Source organism: Trachymyrmex cornetzi, unplaced genomic scaffold (assembly GCF_001594075.2).
Source record: "Trachymyrmex cornetzi isolate Tcor2-1 unplaced genomic scaffold, Tcor1.1 scaffold223, whole genome shotgun sequence".
Lineage (NCBI taxonomy): Eukaryota > Metazoa > Arthropoda > Insecta > Hymenoptera > Formicidae > Trachymyrmex > Trachymyrmex cornetzi.
Window position 1 is genome coordinate 4,727,743 of NW_017296881.1, and position 9,809 is coordinate 4,737,551.

Consider the following 9,809-nt stretch of genomic DNA (forward strand, 5'->3'; position numbering starts at 1 on the left):
ATTTTAAACTTACCCTCTCTTTCACCCACAACGGGTGGGGGTGGGGGGTCATGTTAGATGTCAAAAGATAGCTTTTTTGAAAACATTGAATACGTATATTTTCAGATTTCTGATCTGATTTCTCGAGATATTCGACCGTTTCCACACTTTTCGGACACCCTGTATATATATATATATATATATATAATATACTGTGTATATTGTTATCATCATATTGTTATAATAATTACAATAATTGCATTTTTTATTATACAAAATCTCATAAAAAAGTAGTATGTATTGATGGTTTAGGTTTAAGTAAAAAGAAAAAAAGAAAATTTATAAAATAAAAAATAAGCTGAAAAGTAGACATCCCCTCATAATCGTCCGTCGATAAAAATATTTCATGACCGACCTACAATGAATTGTTTTACGCTCGATGTTGGCGACACTGTACTTTGACAGATTAGGCGATTAGGGCCATTAGGGGTTATACCGGTTATACGCAGCTATCATCCGGTACGTAAACAAAATTGTTTATGTGGTAACGGCCGGAAAGCAACGTATGCGTAAAACGAAAATTATGCGGTAAAGAGACATCAATCGTACGTTCCGAAACCGGTGCTTTTTTCCGAAATGTAAATTATAAATGTAGCAGAGTGACAATATACCGTTGTTGTCTCAGGAAAATGAAAGTGACAACGTTGAAGGGCATTTTTCCAGACCCTAGTGAGTAATATTACGTATCTTTAATCCAACAATTGTTTAAAAGCTCGAAAGAATAGATTTTATTTCATAACATATGAATAAAATGCTTGAGATAGAAAAAAATAGTTGAATAAATTTAGGTGCACGAGAAATAATTTGTAATGTTGAATATTTTGTTTGTTGCTATTAGAACCAGTCAAAAGGAAGAATTTTATTCAAGAAAATGTGAAAAACCTTCGGCGAATGGAACAGTGCTTCCAAGCGAATAAAGAGCTAGAAGAACTAGAAAAGTTACAATTACACAAGCATCACAGGAATACAGACAAGTACCAGAATGTATCTGCGAAGGTGGTCACTACCTTCCGGGACAAGAAGAAACATGAGAGCTATTTTAATATTGAGCGAGTGTCAAATGACAAAATGGGAATTGATGAACAAGCTCAGAATAGGACCAATGTATTCGAGTACGATAAAAAACATGCTGTTTCTACTACCAAAAAGGTTATTGGACCAAGAATGAATAATAACATGTCGAGCAAACAAAAGAGAACTGATAAACATAACAGTCAGCAGAGATTGCAACCAAAGGTTTTGTCTAAACCAAATGTATTACATAAATCTGACAGCGCTGCAAATGGTTTGGAATTTTTGGATGTACAAAGCACTGTTAAGTACAAAAGTCAGGGGATTCAGACTTTAGATACAGATGAATTGGAAAGTATATACTCTGAAGGTGTTATTCGGTAAGTGGATTTGAAACCTATTATATAAAATTCAATCCTAAACAAATTGACAATATATAATATTATATTAGAATAGAATTAATTAAAGAAAGAAACACTGTCTTGGAAACATATATATTACAATTTTCAATACATTTAATTCATTTTATTTGTAATTGACATTTACTTTTTACTTTAAATAATTTTTAATTGATTAATTTTCTAATTTAATTACTAATTTATTAATGTTAATAAAAGAATTAATAATGTTAGCAAGCGAGATTTTATCTAGAGACCGTTTTTCTGATTTTTCAACAGATATCCATCAAAGAAGGTTACAAAGCACGAAATAGCAAACAATGGTGATTTAAATAAACAAGAAGAGAAAAATTCGAGGAAACAATCTGATTCGCCTGCAGACAGAGGTGATATGCATGATCCGGAAGACTTACAGAAAGCTGATTTACGAAATTCCATGTCGCCGGCATCTAAAGAGGAAGTCGATTTTATCAAATTAAATAAAGAACGTACCTCTGTTGCCAATAAACTGATGACACAACTTAACAATGGTGTACCACCTCCGAATTATCGCAAGGGAGTTTTACCTAAGTACGATATTGCGACTATTTTTCTTCTCTAATTTTCCTCGACGTTAAATTAAGCTTGTGTTCGGTTTAGACGCTCACACACTGTAAATTTCATTTTATCTTTCTTTCACATATAAAGAGCAATAAAGATGTAATGACAGCGTCTAAATCAAATGCAGCCTGATTTATTTCTTTGTATTAACTTTTCTATTCTTCAATTAATTTTTTTACATTGTAGTATACATTTTCTTAAAATATTTTACTTAGATATATTATGAAACTGAAAAATCTCTCTTCAGATTTTCTTATATACATAAATGCGATAATAAGAAAAATTAATAAAATGTAGTAAATATACAGTGCAATGTAAATAATGGAAAATTACATATTTGTAAAATATGTAATTTAGAAAAAAGAAAAATAAGTTAATTTCAATTTCTGATTTAATGTTTACATCATAATCAAATTACAATTAATTTGATTATGATGTAAACATTAAATTAGAAATTGAAATTAACTTATTTTTCTTTTTTCTAATAATTTTTTTAAATAGATATCTTCGAGATAGAAAGGAAGCACAAGAAAAGGAACAAAAGGCTAAAGCGGAAGCACTGCATTCTGATTGTCCGGAGGGTCACGTGCCTTTACCTGATCACGAACGCAAGGAGACGTTACGATTATTAAAAAAAAGTGCGTATTTGTGATATAATAAAATTTATACAACAGTCATAAATTATTTGCTTTAAATATCAATATTTAATCATTCAAATTCACTGGATTGTTTTTGGAATGCAGATTATCAGGAGTACGTCAATGAATTAAATATGATGCCTATAAAAACGGATACTCTTAGAGCACAAAGACGCAAGATCGAGATAGAGAAGCAATTGAATAAACTGGAAGAGGGGATAAAAGTATTTTCGCGTCCAAAAGTTTACGTGAAGATAAATGCATAATCGCGTTACTTCGACTAAAACACAATATGTATGTATAGAAATGTTGAGTGTCCGTCCATATCTCAATTCAAAATCATATATTATTTGAGAATCCAGTGACAAACGTCATCGTATTTTGTGGCAAAATGGAGAATTAGTTGTATATGTTTCTCATCTAATTAGTCAATTTTATACATATATACATATATATACATATATATATATACATATATATATAAATATATATATACATGAAAGATTGACTAGCTCGATCAATTGACGTCTAGCATTAAAAAAATTCTACAAACCCAGAGAAAAATACATTGAACTATTTTCATACAAGCACAGTCTGAATTTTGCTAGCAATTGTGTAGATAGGAATATATCACTTATTAAAAATATAATAAATATTTTATTTAATATGTTAATGTTGTACATTATTGTTTTGTGTCTTGTTCAAGTCTTGTCAATGGTGTGCACAAAGGACAATGGATCAAAATGTAATCTTCCCAAGTTATAAAATATCTCCTCATTGTTATACCACTTGTTTATGTTAAAGTCTTTAAAGAATATCATTATTTCCCTTTTTGCGGATTCAGTCGAATCTAGAGTGAATAACATTAGTGTCTCTTTTTTTTTTCAATATAAGGTTTTGCATTCCGTTGGAATGTATGATATTATAACTGATTACCAGATCCGTGCGTGGCATTTCTAGTATCCGAGAGGCCAAACATTCCTCTGATAGTATCTTGTGCATTATATTGCGCTTGATAGACTTTTGTAGGGCCCATCAGTTGACGCCACTTCGTGATAGCGTCGTGACGCGCCAAAATGTAAATGTCGGACGGACCGCTGCACATGAAAGTCAAGAGACGATTGTAGAAGAATTTGTCCCTGTGTTCCTTGTAAAATAATTCGGCCTCCTCGCGAGATATCGTCGTTCTGCGCGATCTGACAACTTTGAAATTATTGTCAATTATTAAATCGCGAATTTTCTGAAAAATCAGTGCGAACTTTAGTCATTAAATTTTCCAAATCTCATTCCCTCGACGTTACTCGCGGAATTGTATCGTTCCTTCAGTTATCCTTCGGAGCCTAACCTACATTCTCACTCAGTGAAAGTGAGGTTAGATTCATACCTGAAGAACGAACGGGGATTTAACGACGTGCGGCTTAAGTATCGCCAGTGTCAACTGGAGATAATTTGTTGACTGCATATCAACATCCTCTGGCTCATTTACGAATTAAAGAAGCTACGTGGCATATCGACAGTTACCGCTCGTACGTCAGACATGGGAACGCAAACATCACCACGTGTATCTCACTGTTCACCGGTTTCACGGCTTCGCGCGTCGCGCTCATTCATAATCGGAGTTATCGGAGCGGAGATGCCCGATTGTCTGACTGCAGCGATGACTTCTACTACTAATTTTCACACAAATATCGATCTTTTTTTATAATATTCACATTTGTACAAGCTAATATTTGTACATTTTTTGGATACTCTATACTATAATAAAAATGATAAATTTCTTTTGCAAAATACAGCATATTTATTAATTCATTTTATTCAGTCCACTTATTAAAAAAATAGGTCTTCAGCTCTTTCAGTAATTCTCGATTGTCACTGATAATTTGTATTGCAAATCGAATCATTTATTGCCATATATCGTCCCATACTATTAATTTTTTTTATAACTCAGAAAGAACATAAAATCATAATAAAGATCAAGTTGACATCAATTAAGTAGAATTCATTTTAGGAAAAATTATAATGATATCATTCGTTTTGACGATGATTTTATGCGAAGTCAAGAATTCATCACAAAGTCATTACCAAAAGTGTAAGCAAATGACATCATTCTAATTGTTCCTAAAATGACTTCTATTTGATATATTATCTTGATCTTATTATGATTTTATGATCTTCCAGGGAACTCGAATATCGTACAGTTATACATATTAACTATCTACGATATTGACGAAGATTTATTGAACTCTCATTCAAAATTATATTCTATTCTTTTTGTTGCATCTGTAAATTTGAATTATTGTTACTAAAATAAACTTAGTATTCATTTTTTTTAGAGTTATGTCATTTCAGTTCCTTGAAATTAATTAGTGTCTTTTAGTTAACATAATTAAATTAAATAAGCCGCATAGGCCAACGTTAATAATTATGTTTGCAGATTTTGACGTCAACTTTATGTGTGTGTCCTAAATGATTATGTATAGTTTGTCAAGTCTTTCTTATTATTAATTGGATCAATCGTAAATTTCAGGTACGCGAAGCAAAAGCTAAGATAAAACATTGAACTAAGGAAACGTGGATTACAAATCTATCTATGACTATTTGATAGCCTTGAGATATCTCTGCGTATCATCGTACCTAGACGTCGTTGACTCGATGAAGACACTGAGGCGACTGGAAGAAATACACGGATACGCAAATACGTACATTTGGGTGCGCTCGCGCAAGTAAAACGAAGTAAAGCGGAAAGAAGCGAGAGATCATAAAGTAAGTAGAATGGGAAACAATACGCGATGCCACCGAGTTGCTAGTAGTAGAAGCCAACCAGCTACTATTTCCTCTTCCCCGGTCTTCTCGCACCCCTCGCAACCCTTCAACCCGTCAGATGTATCCGCAATGGTCGATCCTGCCTCCCTTTCTCTCCTGCTGCTCATCCCGTTGCTACACGCTTCTCCGCCCCGCTTGCGTCTTCCTGTCTCTTTCTCTCCTTTCCGTTCACTGGTATCCTCGGTGATACCAGGAGAGAGCCATTCGAAGTACAATGGTTGGCTATAAATTACCCCTGGAAACGCTAGCATTAGACCCTGCCGGATTCTCCCTTTATACAAAGCCGCCGCTCGCGAGAGAGAGAGAGAGAGAGAGAGAGAGAGAGAGAGAAAGCTTAATTGAGCGACCTCGATATAGAAATCGCGATACGAATCACAGACTATTCAAATCGTGTTCTCGAGAGTTTCGTATTTCATTTGAGACTAGTGTCAGTGTCACTCTTTCCTCTCTTCAGCCAATTTCTGCATTTTCAAACAATTTGAATGTAACGTACTTAATCGTGGAAAGAAAAACCGCTTGGTTGGAAGAAAATGAAAAGCACGTCATAAAAATTCAATCGAGTTTGTAAATTACATACTTTTGTATCAATGTATACGGTTTAGAAAAGAAAAAAATATCGTTCCAGAAAAGATATAATAAAAATTTGTATATCTTGTTACAGAAATAATTAAATTATGACATGTAGAATATTTTAAAACAAAAATTATTAACGATTTTATTAATCAATGATAAAGATACGATTTTTTTTTATATAAGTATTTCATAAAATTAGATAGAAATTTATATTGCATTTTTTTAAATCTTTTATTTGATGCTTGTTCGCTTTTCCAATCTTCATGGAATTTTTCAGTTTGATTCTACATATAACAATTCAATTAGATTTTACAAATTTTAAGATGAAAATAATAAAAGAAGAAAACTTGGGATTTTTAAGTCTTTCTCAGTGGATTCCAAATAATTTGATTCTTTTTATTTTACAATACGGGCGCTATGTTCTATCCATCGGAAAAAATCTCACGCCTTTCGGATTGATTTATTGCAACTAATTCCTGCCTGAATGGTAATCGCGTATTGCGCCCACTCCGCGGTTGGTCGTTAAATTCACGCGCACATGTGCACGTATTTAACACACACAGGCAGCGAATGTAACGAGAACGACTGAGCGAGTGACAAATTACGAATAAAATATTGATTCGCCCGCTGCACCGCCGGTTTGTCAGCGCGAGCGTTACGCCGAATTAATGTACCAGCGTATATAATTGCACTACCGTTCGTATTAATTACCCGTTCGTAAGCTGCGTCAATCTCGAATTGCAGTAACAGCGACCGTACCTCGATTATTCTAACAAACTATATTCGCGAGAGCAATCCTCGATCGTTATATCCTCTTTTCCCCAAAAAGCATATCGATTCCATTAAAATTCACTGTTTACCAGCAAATATCAAACAAGCAGTAAGATGATGGTTTTTGGAGGCAATTATATTTAGTAAAACTTTAATCGTGCCATTGGTATATAACTAATAATATCTTTAATAATTTAATTTATTAATTTTTAAGTTTCGGTATTTCAAAAGGCTTATTTTGTTCAATATATTTACAATAAAAAAAAAAACATGTAATACAAGAAAACATTATGTCGAGATTATTTTTGACATTTAAAAAATCTTTTTTGAAAATTTTGAGATGAAAAGAATAAATTTGATTAAATTTCTAAAAAACAACAAAAATAAATATGTCATACAGTTTAAATATTATTTTTAAACCTTATAGGGAGAAGAAAAAGGTTCACGTTTAAAATAACCGTTCCAATACAAATCTTACAATTAGATGCAAATTTGCAAATGGAATCTGAAAAGAGCCCTACGAGCTCAAATAAATCGTTCATCACGTTATCGCTGCGGTTATCGCTGATATATCGCCAGATTATCCAGCTCGTTGAACGTCCAGCTATGGTGGCGAATGGACGATTCATTGAATAAAAAAATACAAATGAGATAGCAGAAAGTTTCAAATCGAATTCCGGTGGAAGTTTTACGAGCGGATTGTCTGTAAAAACGACGAATCGTGTTTCGTGTTTTCCTAACCCCTTTCTCTTGCCTAGACCAATTCTGGGCCGCTTCAGTATCTTCTCTTTCTCTCTTTCTTTTCAGCTTTCTCTTATTGTCGACTCCTTTTCTGCGGTAACACAACACAAACGACAACAAACGACTTCTTTCGGCCCCTCGGAAAAACAGCTTTAATCGCCTCTACTCTGCGCGGTTTGGCGCTTGTTACCGAAAAGTGGGACTTTTCGAAGGAAAAAAGCGAAGAGCATGGTAGAATAAAACGCAACGAATGGTCAGACGAGTGAAATGAATACAGGAGATAAGTATGAAATCGATGAAATATAAAAGCTTGAAGAAAAAAGTCGAAGGGTATAAGTGATAACAGCGATAAAAAAATCTATTCAAAGCCTAGATAGTTTAAATAGATCTGTAAAGAATTCATTTCATGTAAATTGCGCTTCTCTTAACTTTAAATACTATCTAGATCTTTGGAAATATTTTTTACTCCTTTCAATAAAAACGAAGAATCATAGAGTTTGTTTTTACATTAAATATGCACACAAATATTTATTACGTTGAAGAAAGCGTTCGAGGAGTCAAAAGTTAAAAGGAAGATTTTAAGGAAGTTTATTCGCTATAGACGAATCTCCTCCAACTTTAGCTGCAAACTTTCGCCGGAATGTTTTCTCGCAGCTGCGAGGAATCGTTCTCGAAGCGTTTTTGAATAGTTTGGCGAATTACTGGCAATCAGGATGGAATTATTTTTTTATTGAAACTTCGAACGCGCGCCGAAGCATACATAATTTTAAAAATACATAGTATAACCATATAAAGTAATAAAAAACCTATCAGAAGACTAAACTCAAAATAATAATTCAGAAAACAATAAAATCACATAAATATAATTTTATAATACGAAAATCATACATTTCATCATATATTTCAATATTATACATATGTATATGTATATACATAGTTTCAATATTAAGATATTGTATACACACGGTACTCTTTCATAATAATTTGCATAAAAATTATGATATGTATGTTATGTCGGAGACAAGAAGCATGAAAAATATTTCACTATTCTTAAGATTTTATTTTATTTTTAATTCGTAAATGTAAAGAATAGTTTTAATCATTGAAATTTTTTAATAATACTTAATAACGTTTATTTACCAAATTATTTATATATTCCCGTATAAATATACACAATATATTTATATAAAATTATATTAATTTTTAAAAAATCTCATTAAAATTATTATTCTCTCTCTCTCTCTCTCTCTCTATTTTTTTAATATTATTTTTTTAATTTTAATAAATTTTTATTCAAACATATTATACTTTATATATAAAAAGGATTTTTTCAACTATAAAAATAGTCTTTTTCAGATTTATAAATTAGATAATTTCATCACATATTATCGCACCTTTTCGTGAACACTTAATTTCAGTGGTTAATATTAGTGGTAAGCATTACAGCTTCTCTCAACGGGGTGCTAAGTTACGCCAGCTGTCGTAAGGAGGGTGTGGAAATCGAGGGCGATGAGCGAACCGGGGAAACTTAATTCGCCACCGACACGCCGCTAAATCTGAACGACTCAGACCGGATTCACCGAAGATTTCGTCCTTTCTCGAATTCTCGCTCACGGAGGGCGCATCTCCGGCTTGAGAACGTCACTTACTCATTCCCTCCCTTTGAGGTCACTTTACTCCAACCCTCTCCATCGTTCATTAGCACTCTCCACGTTTCCTACAGCTCTTACTCTTATACCTTCGGAAATGCAGCCAATTCAAATGATCTATCTTATTTCTATAGTCCTTTATATCTAGCAGTAAGAATTGTTAAATTCTTCTCTATATATTCATATGTTATTTCAAATCAACATAAGAAATATGATTCACAATCAGGAAACCCAATAATCAATTGATATAGCAACGCCATACAAATTTAGTTTTTGAAAATTTAATAAATAACTAATATTAAATAAAAATTTTTCTTTTATTATATTTTACATTGTCATTTTTCGGAAATCTATTGTCGTACTCAAATCTTATTGTGTGGTCCTAATTAAAATAATAAAATCTTTTATATAATAAATGCTCTTATGGAGTTACGTCCAATATTATTCTAATAATCTCTTTTTCCTATTGCATCTTCTATTTTCAAGTTTTGTTTCAATTTTTTGGTGCTAATACTACTCTTTCATCCTTTGAGCTGGCTTAATCCAGACGCCTTCGTAAAGCTTCA

The 9,809-nt window shown here is 32.6% G+C and overlaps 2 protein-coding genes across 2 annotated transcripts; one reads left to right on the plus strand and one right to left on the minus strand.

Moving 5' to 3' along the window:
- Nucleotides 1-462: 462 nt before the first annotated feature.
- LOC108760332 (uncharacterized) lies at nt 463-3,104 on the plus strand. The gene is made up of 5 exons (XM_018506216.1): nt 463-708; nt 878-1,430; nt 1,728-2,018; nt 2,550-2,686; nt 2,792-3,104. Exons 1-5 carry the CDS (start codon nt 669-671, stop codon nt 2,950-2,952), a joined length of 1,182 nt encoding a protein of 393 aa, XP_018361718.1. The 5' UTR covers nt 463-668; the 3' UTR covers nt 2,953-3,104.
- A 262-nt stretch (nt 3,105-3,366) lies between these two features.
- LOC108760334 (nucleoside diphosphate kinase 6) lies at nt 3,367-4,414 on the minus strand. The gene is made up of 4 exons (XM_018506219.1): nt 4,238-4,414; nt 4,071-4,163; nt 3,623-3,926; nt 3,367-3,536 (listed from the first exon to the last, which is right to left on the minus strand). The coding sequence occupies exons 2-4, from the start codon at nt 4,146-4,148 to the stop codon at nt 3,388-3,390; spliced, it is 531 nt and encodes a 176-aa protein (XP_018361721.1). The 5' UTR covers nt 4,149-4,163; nt 4,238-4,414; the 3' UTR covers nt 3,367-3,387.
- Nucleotides 4,415-9,809: the final 5,395 nt, after the last annotated feature.